The 14,608-nt window shown below is 43.9% G+C and overlaps 3 protein-coding genes across 4 annotated transcripts in view; 1 reads left to right on the top strand and 2 right to left on the bottom strand.

The window, feature by feature from the left end:
* Nucleotides 1-6,364, bottom strand: part of pnpla7b (patatin-like phospholipase domain containing 7b) — a 28,380-nt gene extending 22,016 nt beyond the window's left edge. The window contains exons 1-8 of the mRNA XM_080499579.1: nt 6,175-6,364; nt 4,751-4,791; nt 4,514-4,588; nt 2,702-2,789; nt 2,546-2,625; nt 1,507-1,601; nt 1,205-1,345; nt 71-230 (exon numbers count right to left, since the gene is read on the bottom strand). Coding sequence (XP_080355705.1) covers nt 71-230; nt 1,205-1,345; nt 1,507-1,601; nt 2,546-2,625; nt 2,702-2,789; nt 4,514-4,588; nt 4,751-4,789 — 678 coding nt within the window. The 5' untranslated portion in view covers nt 4,790-4,791; nt 6,175-6,364. The remainder of the gene's footprint in view (nt 1-70; nt 231-1,204; nt 1,346-1,506; nt 1,602-2,545; nt 2,626-2,701; nt 2,790-4,513; nt 4,589-4,750; nt 4,792-6,174) is intronic.
* A 1,279-nt stretch (nt 6,365-7,643) lies between these two features.
* Nucleotides 7,644-9,652, top strand: mrpl41 (mitochondrial ribosomal protein L41). Its single transcript, XM_080499704.1, has 2 exons — nt 7,644-7,726; nt 9,239-9,652. The coding sequence occupies exon 2, from the start codon at nt 9,240-9,242 to the stop codon at nt 9,645-9,647; it is 408 nt and encodes a 135-aa protein (XP_080355830.1). The 5' UTR covers nt 7,644-7,726; nt 9,239; the 3' UTR covers nt 9,648-9,652.
* Nucleotides 9,653-9,705: 53 nt separating this feature from the next.
* dph7 (diphthamide biosynthesis 7) lies at nt 9,706-14,599 on the bottom strand. 2 transcript variants are annotated; one of them, XM_080499873.1, is made up of 10 exons: nt 14,563-14,599; nt 14,130-14,299; nt 13,480-13,613; nt 13,272-13,359; nt 12,687-12,781; nt 12,438-12,595; nt 12,199-12,271; nt 12,033-12,098; nt 11,764-11,936; nt 9,706-11,678 (listed from the first exon to the last, which is right to left on the bottom strand). In XM_080499873.1, the coding sequence occupies exons 2-10, from the start codon at nt 14,259-14,261 to the stop codon at nt 11,278-11,280; spliced, it is 1,320 nt and encodes a 439-aa protein (XP_080355999.1). In that variant the 5' UTR covers nt 14,262-14,299; nt 14,563-14,599; the 3' UTR covers nt 9,706-11,277. The 2 variants fall into 2 exon arrangements, with proteins under 2 accessions (XP_080355999.1, XP_080356000.1); XM_080499874.1 differs by having other exon boundaries at nt 12,438-12,592.
* Nucleotides 14,600-14,608: the final 9 nt, after the last annotated feature.

The raw sequence follows: 14,608 nt of genomic DNA, 5'->3' as shown, positions 1-14,608 counted from the left end.
CCAGCGTGTAAAAACACAACCTAAAACGTGAGTAAAAAGTTGAACGCTCGTGTCGTGGAGGCGGCCTCACGCTCTCGTGGATGCAGAGCTCCAGGCGGCCGTCCTGCACCACGTAGATGCTGTCGTCGGTGTCTCCGGGTCTGAAGAGCGCCTCCCCCTGGTGCAGCTGGACGACCACCATGTGACGGCACAGCTCCAGGAAGAGGGGCTTCTCGAAGTGGCCGAGCACCCTGGGGGGGGGGGCGGAAGACAATGTTTGGATTTGGATTTGGAAGGAAAACAACAGAGAATAGAAAGAAACAGGTTTCTCTCTGCTAAAGGAAGTTTATTCTTTCCACCGTCTTCCGTTTTTTCTCCAAAGAAGTGCTTTGAAATGACCGTGCTGCATTTGGCGTTAAAGAAATAAATCTGAATTGAATGAAATTGTTAACTGTGAGTTGGAGTCATTAATTAAATTAAATTAATTAAAGGAAATCAGATATTATTATATTTGCAAAAAAAAAAACAACACAAAAAAAACCCCTAAGTCGCCTGTCTCTGGATATCGTATTTTTATTCAGGATTAAAACAATTTGTCATCATCTGGAAACTGTTTTGAGTTTACATGTCTAAAGTGTCACTTCACATAAGTTGGACTCGTTGTTTTATTGTGAAAGGTGTTGCGTTATGTGACCTCCACAGATGCATTAATGTCGGGAGTCAAATTCTGACCAAGGGCGGTTTTGAATGTCATTTTTGCCAATCGAGTGTTTTTAGATCAGCCTCTTGTCAGTTTTCATTTTTATACTTTAAAAAAAAAAAAAATCACATGGCGGGCCGGACTAGATCGTCTGGTGGGCCGGTTCTGGCCCCCGGGCCTCATGTTTGACACCCCTGATCTACTCTGTTCGAGCGGTTTTGCAATTTGCAGACGGTCCCTGCGCATTTTCGTGTGGGCTGAGGGGATGGAAAATATTCCCGTCGTCTTAAGTTTTGTAATTCCACGTGGGAATGAATCATAGGTTGTGCATGTATTTCTATTTCTATGACTTTATGTCATTTCGTGTCTTTTTATAAGAAGCACCGCCGCCTCGGTCGCTGACCGCTGGGCCACCGACGATCCAGACGTTGTTGCGCAAACGTTGAAACTGAGACGGTGGCGGATCGATAAAAGCAATTTCATTTTGGTGGAGGAAGGGTGGAGGGGTGGGGGTGGGGTGCTGACCTGACGTTCTTCAGCATGTACAGCACCTCGGACGGGAGGTGGGAGTTCTGCACGTCGAACTCCGTCAGGTCGGCCTCCAGCAGGCAGGGCGGGGGCTCCTTGGGCTGGAGGGTGGGGGGCTCCCTCCGGATACGCAGGATCCTGACACACACACACACACACACACACACACACACACACGGAATTGTGACGTGCGTGCTGATAATAGCTTATCTCCGGGGATAAAAGTCCAGCGGGGCGAAACCCTGCAGTGAGATTATTGTGACGGTTTCCCTCCGGTGGGTTCAGGAAAACACACTCACTTGCGGGCGATCGACAGGACTTTGGTCCTCTTCCTCACCCGCTGCCGGGACGCCGGGTTGGTGTTGTTCGGAGGACCGGAGGACAAAGTGGAAACCTGAACGGGGCGACACAGCGTCAAACTCATTGGGTTTTGCGATTCAACCTTCACACGCTTTGATAGGAGGCGTTTTTACTTTGATCTTTATTTACCTTCGACAGCTTAGATTGGAGGTGTTTTTACTTTGATCTTGTTTTTACCTTCGACAGCTTTTCTTTGGTCGATTTTACGTCTGAATTTGTAAACGCTTCACATTTAATGCTTGTTAACAGCTCGATTCTCTTTATTCAGTCTTATTTTGGTCGTTTAACACCTCAGTAAAGTTGTTCTAAACCACTTCTGCTCATTTGGTAGAAACTGTGGCTGACTCGTGAATTTTACATCTGATTGTATTAGAATAGAGAAGGAAAGGGAAGGAATAGAACAGAATTACTTTATTAATCCCATAGGGATTCTTCAGAATTACATTTTTTAAAAGCTTTAATTTGCCAAAACACATTTCAGTTCACACGCTAGCGGTGAAATAATGTCACAATAACATTTAAATTTAAACTTTTTCTTTTCATGTAGTGCAGAGTAAAATGTCTATATTCTCAAAAAACGTGAGAAATTTTTTTTTTTCTTGACCCACAGGTCTTATGTTTAACACTCCTGAGCGAATTCACTGCTTGATTCATGGTGTGCGTCTAATTTTAATCGCCACTGAACAAGAATTTAACAGTTTAATATTATAATAAACCCATAAATTCTCCACTTTGGGGTCATTTCAATAGATTCAGGTTCAGTGCGAAAACTAATCATTCATTATTTCTGGAAATTGGCACAAAATACGTGGAACTGGGCCACACATGTGTGACACATGTTCATATAATATATTTTAACAATCCAAAAACACACACACACACCTGCATTCACCGCAGCAGCAGAGCATCATGGGGCACGGTGGAAATGTATTCCCATAAAGAAATGAGCAAACTGTGGTGTTTAGCGAGGACACTGACCTTCCGCATGATCTTCCGGCCGTAGAACATCACTTTGTCCCTCTTCCTGAAGCGATAGTGGGGGCCGCCGGCTGCCGCCTCTGCAAAAAAGCGCCGCAAAACACCTAAATATCTCGTCTCCGCAGGTTGACGGCGAACGCACCGCGTTTCACTCACTGGACGCTTTGTGGCGTCTGTACAGGAGGAAGACGACGACTCCGATGGCAGAAACGGCCACTGCAGCGGCGACCAGCACGGCCGTCCACTACAATAAAAGCAAACAGTTTATTTATTTTTTTTTTTTAAACTCTCAACGCTACAGATATGAATCCAACAACCGCAGGGTGGAACCCGTCACGTATATATCAGACCGGCTCTCCGGAGCATTTCGATTCCGTGGGGTTCCACAGGGCTCCGTGTCGGGACACTATAAGGTTCTACCGTGATGCACTGGGCGCCGGGCAAGTAAACAGTAACGTTAAGTAATTATTGAAATTCACCTCCGACAACAAGCAACAGAAAATATGTGAGTCCTTAAAGTTGCGGGGGAAATTAGGGGAGTTAATTCAATTTAAAGTTATTAGTTCCATCAGATGTTCGCTGATCAGTTAGAGGAGGAAGATGCTCTATAATCTGGATGTTAGAGGAGGAAGATGCTCTATGATCTGGATGTTAGTGGAGGAAGATGCTCTATAATCTGGATGTTAGAGGAGGAAGATGCTCTATAATCTGGATGTTAGAGGAGGAAGATGCTCTATAATCTGGATGTTAAAGGAAGATGCTCTATAATCTGGATGTTAGAGGAGGAAGATGCTCTATAATCTGGGTGTTAGTGGAGGAAGATGCTCTATAATCTGGATGTTAGAGGGGAATGCTCTATAATCTGGATGTTAGAGGAGGAAGATGCTCTATAATCTGGGTGTTAGTGGAGGAAGATGCTCTATAATCTGGATGTTAGAGGAGGACGATGCTCTATAATCTGGATGTTAGTGGAGGAAGATGCTCTATAATCTGGATGTTAGAGGAGGAAGATGCTCTATAATCTGGATGTTAAAGGAAGATGCTCTATAATCTGGATGTTAGAGGAGGAAGATGCTCTATAATCTGGATGTTAGAGGAGGAAGATGCTCTATAATCTGGATGTTAGAGGAGGAAGATGCTCTATAATCTGGGTGTTAGTGGAGGAAGATGCTCTATAATCTGGATGTTAGAGGAGGAAGATGCTCTATAATCTGGATGTTAGTGGAGGAAGATGCTCTATAATCTGGATGTTAGAGGAGGAAGATGCTCTATAATCTGGATGTTAGAGGAGGAAGATGCTCTATAATCTGGATGTTAAAGGAATATGCTCTATAATCTGGATGTTAGAGGAGGAAGATGCTCTATAATCTGGGTGTTAGTGGAGGAAGATGCTCTATAATCTGGATGTTAGAGGAGGAAGATGCTCTATAATCTGGATGTTAGTGGAGGAAGATGCTCTATAATCTGGGTGATAGTGGAGGAAGATGCTCTATAATCTGGATGTTAAAGGAAGATGCTCTATAATCTGGATGTTAGAGGGAAATGCTCTATAATCTGGATGTTAGAGGAGGAAGATGCTCTATAATCTGGGTGTTAGTGGAGGAAGATGCTCTATAATCTGGATGTTAGAGGAGGAAGATGCTCTATAATCTGGATGTTAGTGGAGGAAGATGCTCTATAATCTGGGTGATAGTGGAGGAAGATGCTCTATAATCTGGATGTTAAAGGAAGATGCTCTATAATCTGGATGTTAGAGGAGGAAGATGCTCTATAATCTGGATGTTAAAGGAAGATGCTCTATAATCTGGATGTTAGAGGGAAATGCTCTATAATCTGGATGTTAGCATGTCTTCAACTGTCTAAAAGATCTTGGCATGTCTCAATGGAAAACGTATTTCATAAATGTTTCACATTTTTGAAAAAAACAAACAGTCCAGAAGTTAAAACATAAAGTTGCTCGTCAGTCACCAGATTAGCTTCCGTCCGTTCCTCCACCAGACGCTGCATCTGAGCTCGCAGCTCGCTGCCCAGGTGAACGACGGTCTGAAACACGGAGTCAAACACCCACAGTCAAATCCACAAACAAACAAACAAACAAACAAACAAACAAACAGCATCTTGAAGAGCAGTCAAACTCAACGCAACGTCACGGAGGCCGTAATCTCAGATTACTAGCCCGCTGCTGATGTGAAGTTGAGATGTTACCGGGTAGAGGCTGCAGCGCTCGTCCTCCTCGTCCTCCATGTCTGGAAACACGGAACGGAGAAACTCAACAGGAGGAAGAAGAAACAACATCCTGTGCACGTTTACAATGTCAATAATAACTTTTAATTACGCCATGCAGTGTAACTCGGTGCTGCACAACGGATAAACAGTGCGGAGAATAAACTCATATCAGTCTTTATAGCAGGGCTGTAATAAACTCATTTTAGTCCAGGAGCCACATGCAGCCCAGTTTAATCTTCAGTGATTAAAATAACCTTTAAGTTTAAACTTTTTCTTCGTCGTGGTGAAGAACACACGTTATTAAAATGTCTATAATTTCACAAAACCAAACAATTACTCCAGAAACTCACTACAATCTCAACATGAATCCAATTTTAGTCAAACCCCTGCTTTAGAGGAAAACACAGCTTAAAATGTTAGTTAACATGATTTCCACCACATTCATTCTTCTTTAAACTTATATTTTTACTTTTTCTGATTATAGAGTACAGTTGACCAAGTAATCCACTTTGCATGTGAGATTACGAAATCACCCCTGAATAAATCTACAGTTTGACGGACCGGATTAGAGCCTCTTCTGCACCAGTTTTGTCCCATGAGCCTTATTTTTTTTTTTTTTTTTAATTCATCAGCGTTTGACCTGCAGTGACGTCACGTATATAATCCAACAGTTGAAATGCTTATTAAAAAAAAAAAAAGTAATGTAATAACGTAAAACAATAAAATGATTCATATGTTTTACAATGAAGCATTCAGAAGAAATACATAAACCTTTCAATAATCGATTATGAGCCTATTATTAATGCAGCTTTTTTAAAACGAGACAGTGCGCGCTCCCGCGCAGGGCACGCGACATGCAGAGATCGATTTCGAATGCGTAATCGCGACATTTATCACGCTGGTGGGATTTTTAAGTCCCGAGTCTCTTTCCCCCCCGGGGGGGGGGTCAAACGGGGGTGAGTTTGAAATGTGGGGTAAAGATCAACTGCCCCTCCTGGGGGTCAGTTTGTAACCAGACACGGACACGCGCACGCTCTAAAAACAGACCCGCAGCGGAGCAAAAGCACACGATTCATTCAAGTCAGTTCAACTTTCCCTGTTTGTTGGTAAACCGAGTCTCAAATGTTGTTTTTAGCGCTTGTTGTGATTTTTATTTCAGTTTTTTTTTTTTACGTGTGTGCCAAACCTCATTCACAAAACTAGATTTATTTTGAAGGAGAGTTCAGCGTTCAGACAAGGAGAGGAGCTATAAAGTCCGTTTTAAGTTATTTGTTTTTCCTTAATAAACCAGAGCAGAAACACACAAAAGAGGTTAAAAAAATAGAGGAAACACACCAAGACACAGATTTAACTGCAGTGTGGAGGAACTTGTGTGAAGTTAACTCAACTTGTTTGGTGTTTACCTGAAGCTTCAGTCCAGAGGAGTTAAAAGTTGGAGAGATTCCCTCAAAACAACAAAAAAAGTGGAGGAGGAGGACACCCTCAGTCCTGTGCAAAGTGAAAATGGTGTGTAAACACACACATTGCACACACACGCGCGCGCGCAATGCACAGAACACTGCAAAAGTAAGTCCAGCAAAACGAGCGCCGCCTTTCTCCTTCCAAAGTTAAACGTGTGTAAAGTGTGTGTCTGTGGCTGTGTGAACGCGTTACCAAAGTGTAAACATAGGTGTGTGAGACAAGCTCTGAGCCTCCGGGAGCGCGCACCAAAATAAAATGCAGCCATAGAGCAGGTGCAGAGGCTTTTATTTTGCCACTGACCGACTCCACGTGGTCCCAAACTGAGAGAAAAACCCACACAAAGTGACCACAAATAAATGAAAATCACACACAAGAGACAAAAACAAATAAAAAAAAACTTGAATGGTCATTGAAAAGCCACATATTATCACAAATACCGTAAAAAAGTTACAAAAAAAACCCCAAAACAGTGACTAAAAGACATATTAAAACTGACAATACACAAAATTGGTTTAAAAAAAATAAACACACAGTAATACAGCTCTAACAGAGACACCAAAACCACCACATAGTACGATTAAACTGCCACAACACACATATTCACGCTGATCAAAGACACAAAATGACCACAAAAATGTACTCATCTTTGTGCAACAACCACAAAACTGTGGAGTTAAAAAAAAAGCAATGCCTAAAAGACAAAGTATAACAGTGAATATCCACAAATTTCTTATTAGACAACAAAAACAAGCACAAAATTCCCAAACTACAATCAAGTATGTTGAAGACGGCCACAAACAATCACTAGAACTCTCCTGGACAGTCCAGAAATCCTCCAAAACTGATGCACAAACTGTCACACACACTCAAAAGAACCACAAAGAGATGCAAACATACCACAAAAAGAGAAATTCTAACAGGCAAGAAATTACAAAATGACCATATAGAGACAGAAAAAAAAAAATCTGTAAATGGATGTAAAACTGCCTCAACAACATGAAAAACCTCGACAAAGGGATATTGACTGATAAAAAAAAAAAGATACTGAATAATCACAAAGAGAATCAAACATGTGCAAAAAGACATCAAACAGATGCAAAGTAGCAACACAGACCAAAAAAAAGAAGATATGCGAAGCTGTCAGGGGCATAAAGTGACACACAACCTCATCTAAATTCTCAAGTATAAATATTAAGATACAGTAAAAAGGATGAAAAGTCAAATAACGTCAAAAATAGCAAAACGGCGTCACTAATAGTGTGAAAATGATCCTATATCGAAAAATCCAACCCCAGAAACCCCTCAATTAAAAAAAATATATATATTTGTTTTATTTTGAAGGCATCGTTTGACATATTGCTGTGAAATTGACGTCACTTGACAGACCGCCAATCCTGCGTTCTCATTGGTGGAGGCTTGTTCGCTTTCAGCCAACCGGTGAAGACGTTATTGGAGCGCGAGCCACGTTACGTGCAGCGGACCAAACAGTTCAAGGTGAGTAGAGACGAATTTACCTCTGAAATCATATTATTTTACAATAATTCCACCTGATTGTATATTCAAGGACGATTCAAACTTCATTAAATATTAGACGAGTTTATGTATTTTACTGCGAACCCGGAAATGGCTGCTTGTTTGACGATGCTAAACGGAAAGTGGCTAGCTGGGAAGCTAGTCAGCTCCAACCAGTTTATGTAAACACATTTATTATAGTGTCTCTTTTAATAGAGCCAAACAATAAGGTTAAAAAAAATCCTGATTGAGCTGATTTTCCAGTCGATCCACAATGCATGTGTTGAATGAAATTGAATTGACTGAAGGATAATTAAGTTGACAGTAAGTAATTTTTAAAAATGAATGAAAACCCATAAAAATGCTAATGAAACATTAAACTTAAATCAAGCACAGGTGAGAAAAACACATCATTAAGACTTGTTAAAAGGCCATGTTAAGATTCTAGTAAATTGATCCTGAAACGATCCAGATGTTGGATGTAAAGCAACATAAAATCGAATAAATAACAATTTGTCAAAATGTCTTAAAATAGATGTTAAACAAATTTACGGAGGCAAATGAAACAGCCAAAATCAGGCTGCAAATTGACAGTAATTGTGTATAGTTCCCTTCATGACACACTAAATTACAAAGATGTGATAAATTATTGGTTATAAAATCTAGATATACATAAATAGTGTAATTAAACAGTGAACGTGAATCCATGCAAATTGATCACAAAGAAACACATAATGGTATTAGTGCAAGTACACTAATACCATTTGTATTATTATTATAAGTATGCTATTACTTTTGGTATTATTATTATTATTATTATTATTACTGATATATATATATATATATATATATATATTGTTATTGTTATATTGCTACCATTATTAGTAGTACTATACACGAGTATTATACACTATTACACATTGTTATTATCTGTATTATTGTTATTATATAATGCCTACTTCTAATGGCTCTGCCACTGCACCTTACTATTTATTTATCTTGCTTTTATCTCCTGCTTATTTCTAAGTGCCCATGTTCCGTTCTGTGTTTTACTTTATGTCTTATACCCAGATATTTTTATTTTTTACTTTTATTTCTATTCTATCGTATTTTATAATATTCGTATGTACCAGATTGCTGCAGCAAAAAAATTTCCCTTCGGGGATGAATAAAGTAATTATCTATCTATCTATCTAAACTGACGCGCCGCACAAACACCAGGCGATTGAAATGACAAACTTTGAATGAAAAGAGGAAAAACAGTCGCCTTCCATGAGAGTAGATAGAAAACTTTGATTTTGACTGTTAACGATATCATAAAGTGACGTAAAATAAACAAAATAAATGTAGAATATTCAGAAATGGATCAAAATGAAAAAATGAGATGTGCAGCTGAGCGCTTTGATCTCACCGTCTGCAGACGTTTGCATGAATGCAAGTCGGTAGAATAATATTCCAGCTGATCCGACTCTCCTCGCTCTTCCTTCCCCGCAGCATGGGCGTGTTATCCCGGCTGGCGAGGGGTCTGGTCCGCGGCGCCGACCGGATGTCGGAGTTCACCAGCAAGCGCGGCTCCAAGACGCACCACAAAGGGCGCGGCGCCAGGCCCACCGGCCTGCGGCTCTCCAGCGGCAAGTTCCTGCCCGTCCGGGCCATGGTGCCCGAGCTGGTGGTGCCGCCGCTGCAGGGGTTCAAGCTCAAGCCGTACGTGTCGTACCGCTGCGGCCGGGGAACCGAGCCGCCGCTCACCGCGCAGAGCCTGTTCGACGAGGTGGTGGCGCCGCAGATCAAGAGCGACTTCGAGGAGGGGAAGTTCAGCAAGGGCGACCTGGAGAAGTACGGCTTCGAGCCGTCGCAGGACGGGAAGCTCTTCAAACTCTACCCCAAGAACTATGTGCGTTAAGAGACCTGGGGGGGGGGGGGGGGGGGTTAAATCTACCGAGAGTAAAAAGAGAAAAAGACTGAAAACTATTGAGAAACATGTTTGTTTTTATCGCCTCACCTAATAAAACCTGGTGGATGTGATTCACTACATGGTTTTTAAATCGCGTTAACATGAAACGTTTCCTGAAACACAAATGTTGAAATTCTCTTCCTGCTGAAAGTGTTGCCGCCATCATGTAGACTCTGCGCCACCGCACAGGTTTACATTTAAAAGGTTATTACGGCAATTTTACGGGTCACTCAAGATGAAATTGGACCTCTAAACTAAGACTATAGACTCCCACAGATTGTGGACTGACCTCAGACCTGCTGGGATTCGAACCTTTAGATTGGAGTAGATTAAGTTTATCAGCATAATTAATAAAGCAACATGACATCATAACACACACCTAAAGGTCAAATATGGAAGATTTTTAATGGAAAAAGAACAAAAAAACAACATAAGATGTTTGTATGTTGAACTGCAAGGGATTTCAAACTCAAGTGTAATACCACGTTCTACCACAGGGGGGGGCAGTGAGCACGTGTTGGGTAACATACATTGGTCTTGTTCCTACAAACAACCTTAAATACAAGTTTATAAAAGTTACACTCATGAAAGTTGTTTTTGTTTACTAATTGCATTTGCCTCGGCATGTAGGGGAGGAGACAAGCGTGGAGAGGAGATACATTCTGCTCTGTGTTACTATGTGAAACGAGGTTTTTCCTCCTGCACGGGTGTCAAACATGCGGCCCGGGGGGGGGGCAAAAAACAGCCGAGAAATCATAATGAAGCTTTAAATTCATTCACTGGAGAGCAAATCATTTAGATATAGTGGAGTTGCTAACTTACTTGACGTCGTTTTCTACTTTTTCTGGGTGATTTGTGTAATTTTCCATATCGTCCATGAAGGACAAACGACTCAGCTGACATTCCGAGATAAATAGAATTCGTATGTCATTAAAACTCGGATCACATGAGCAGATTCCTTCACCAGAGATGTCACACACACACACACACAGAGTCTGTGGGTAAAAAGAGGCCAAACCAAGAAAATTATAAAAACTTAAAAGGAAAAAAAATGGTTTTTTTTTAACACATTTCATTCATTTTACTGAATTCTACACCAGAGAGTTCCATTAAAAATGGCTTTCTGTTGAGACGAGTCATTTTCAGTAGTGATTGTTTGGTTTTGGGAGAATATTGACATTTTCATCACAAATATTCTGCACAGTAACAAAGAAAAGCTTTTAAAGTTTAGATTTCTAGGTTATTATGGCACTAGTTTGCCGGTCTGACTCATGCAAGATGAAACTGGTCCCCAGTGTGTTTACACACTAAAAATATATAGAAATAATCCTAAATATTACTAATCCTTGCCAAAATAGTTGCTCTACTACAGATCATATGTCAAACAAAGTGGCCAAATTGGATTTTTAATCATTTAACTGCATTTTGCACCAGGATGTTGATAAAATGACATTTTGATTTTTTTAAAAATGTCACCGTGTTCATATTTTATGAAAAGGTTTTAGATTTTATTTGCCCAATTCAAAGCTGCAGATCAAACCAGCCTGAATTTGGCCCCTCCCCCTCCCCCTCCTTCCAGTCAGCACGGCTCCGCCTCCTCCGGCGTCCAGTCCCAGCGCCACACGTGCAGCATGTGGTCGTAGAAAGAGCAGCTGGCCAGCAGACTGGACACGGAGGGGGCGTCTGTGTCCGGGTGGAGGGGGGGGGCTCCCGTGGTCGGCGGCGGCGGCGGCGGCGCCACCTCCTCGGGGATGTAGCGCCCGGCGTCGTCCTCCAGGGAGGTGTCGAAGCTGGCGGTGGGAGACTCGTACTGAATCCTCAGGTGTCCCGCGCCCTCGCCGAAGGTTTCCTTGGGCGCGGCGGGGGGAGGGGAGCGCGGCGCCGGGTCCTCCAGGGACAGGCGCGACCAGTCGGCGCCGTACGCCAGGGAGTTGTGGAGGATGTAGGAGGCGACGACGGGGCACGCTCCTCCGCCGCCCTCTGAGGTGAGGAAGAATTGAGAAGTTTTGACCACGCGTCCCCCACCCCACCCCAGATTAGCGTCCAATCAGAAAGGAGGACTCACCCAGAGCCTGCTGGCAGTGCAGCACGTGGAAGTCGTTGTGCATGCACGCCGCCAGCAGCAGCTGCCGGTCGCTGGGGTGCCACTTCAGCCGCCACACGCCGCCGCCCAGCGGCGTCTCGCTGAGCGGCTGCTTCATGCTCCGGCCGTCCCACAGCAGCGCCTGCTCGTCGTAGCTACAGGAGGGGAGGAGGGGGGAGGGGCAGAGCGACACGTCACGTGACCCGGCGCCGGGAAACACCCGAAAACGCGCGAGGAGCTGCGTGTTTTACCTCCCCGTGGCCACGACGTGCTCCCGGTGCGGCGAGCTGTGGATGCTGCACACTCCCATCGAGTGTCTTCAACAAGAGGACGGAATGTCTCAAATGAAGTTTGTAAACAACAACAACAACAACAACAAACAAACACCTGACACACACACACGAGCATCAGTCGCACCTTTTACTGGTGAACGTTGGACTGGAAGGACCGACCCTCAGATCCCAACCCTTCAGTTTACAGTCATCGCCACCTGAGAGCACACACACACACACACACACACACACACACACACACACACACACACACACACACACACACACACACACACACACACACACACACACACACACACACAGTAGTGTGACACTATGAATAAGTGTGTGTGTGTGTGTGTGTGTGTGTGTGTGTGTCGTTACCGGAGTAGAGCAGCTGCGTGTCCCAGTAGGAGAAGGCCGAGATCCAGGCCTCGAAGTCGTGAGCTTTCCACTGCGACAGAGTCGTCAGAGCTCCTTCAGCCAGAGAGAGAACGCTGACGCATCCCGCCGAGTCGCTGCAGACCACCCGCACATCACTGCTGCTCACACACACACACACATAGAGGTTTCAGCCCACCACACTGAGTCCAGACCCCCCCCCCCCCCCCCCCCCCGGACAGCAGGGCCCACCTGTCCAGCCTCCCAGTGGACCAGTCCAGGGACAGAGCCAGACGCTCGGCTCCCACCTGCAAACTGCTGAGAGGCTGCAGACCGCGGCCGCCCTCCTACTGGAGACACACACTCATGAGACGTTTCCTTCAGGCAAAGCGACACACACACACACACACACACTCCCCAATGTTGCGTCCGTACCTCCGATTAACCTCATGTTCGTGTTCGAATGACTGTAATGAACGGAAGAGAATCCAGCTGAACTTCAGAAGATCGGTTCAGGTTTGGAAGTCTGTTCTCTTGCGAGCTGGAGACGTTTTGATTGTTTCATTTGCCGATTCGTTATTTTTCACCTGTTTTTCAAAGTAGTTTGACGCATTTTGGGGTTAAAAAAAACAGTCCGAGTGAGTTTAATTTGGTCGCTTGCTGATATAAATATGAATCATGTGCAATCAGCAGTATTTTTATGTAAAAAAAAAAAAAAGAAAGCTTTGTTGTAAAGCACTTTGGGTACCACTGGGTGATTGTAAAGGGCTATACAAATAAAATGTGATTGATTGACTGCATGTAGAGGATTTTGTCCTCCGACGCCTCCTTCCTCACCGGACCTCCAGACAGCGTGTAGAGCTGCAGCTCCCCGGTAGCGGCGGCCATTCCCAGCACGGGCCTGTCGGACACGGGGACGTGGCACCTGAACGACACCAAGCGGGAGGAGAGGGACGCCGACGTGAGCCGCCCACCCGTTTTGCAATGTAATCACATTACTGATGGTCCCTGTAGCCCTGCGGCTGCAAATTGGGGATTACGTTACCATTTCAAGTCCAAAATGGCCGCCGTGTCCATGCGCTGCAGCTCAGTGAGAGGAGGGATCATCGGACCCTCCCGACGAAATTGGAAAAGGTACAAACGGCCGGTCCGGCTCGGGGCGGCATCGTCCTCCCCCACCTGAAGCATGACGGGAGGGGAACAAAACAAAACATGAGCCACAATGTGTTTGCATAAAATCAACATCATATTGATCAAGGATGGCATGGAAAAGTCAAATATTTAGCATCTTCTTTAAACAATTCAATTAAACTGCTATTGTAGGATCCCAACAAAACCTAAAAAAAGAAAACAGGACATGAAATAATCTCAAAGAAGAAGAAAATGCAAACTGAATCAACCAAATTATCATGGAAATAATCCCATGAAGAAGAAACGGTGGCTCGACAGACACAAACTCACACAAATAGATCTAAATAAGACAGAAAGCGACATAAAATAAGTCATGCATCACACACACACACACACCTGAAAGATGCAAATAACAGTCGGACAAACATCATAAAACACAAACAAGAAACGTCACATTTGAAACACACACACACACAGGTTGCAGCTCCACAGAGGAGGTTCTGTGCAGGTGATATGGGGTGAGGGAGGGTGGGGGTGAAAGGGATCCTCTGAATGAACTCTCACCCCTTTGTTCAGCTGATACGTGCCGCAGGCCAGCACGTCGTGGCTGGACGACACGGGACACCACTCCACCGTGTCCGCACTCAGCTCCGTGTCAAACACCTGTAGGCTGCGGGTCCGCGACTTCCAAGCCATGGCCGCTGCCTTCTCTGCATAACGTGACCGACCTGGAGCTGAGGGGAAACAATCCTGCAGTTTTGTTTTCTGTTTTGAACTGTGACAATCAAACTTTAGATTCTGTAAACAAACAGCAGCTAGCAAAAATAATGTCTGGATGTTAGCTAGGATGCTACATTTCACTCCGTGCAGTCACACGAGTACACAAGCCAGACTCTGCGCGAGATCCGCCGACAATCACAATTAACTAATAATAATGATAAAAGTCAAATAAAGTTTTTATTAAACTCGAAACTTCTGCGAAACAAATAAAACTCACATGTGTGCCAGCACCGACTCGACGCTCCGTGCGTGATTACGTCATC

The sequence above is a fragment of the Blennius ocellaris genome (genome assembly GCF_963422515.1).
Source record: "Blennius ocellaris genome assembly, chromosome: 7".
Classification (NCBI taxonomy): Eukaryota; Metazoa; Chordata; class Actinopteri; order Blenniiformes; family Blenniidae; genus Blennius; species Blennius ocellaris.
Note: the sequence above shows the minus strand (reverse complement) of the source record. Positions and strands in the feature narration are given on the sequence as shown.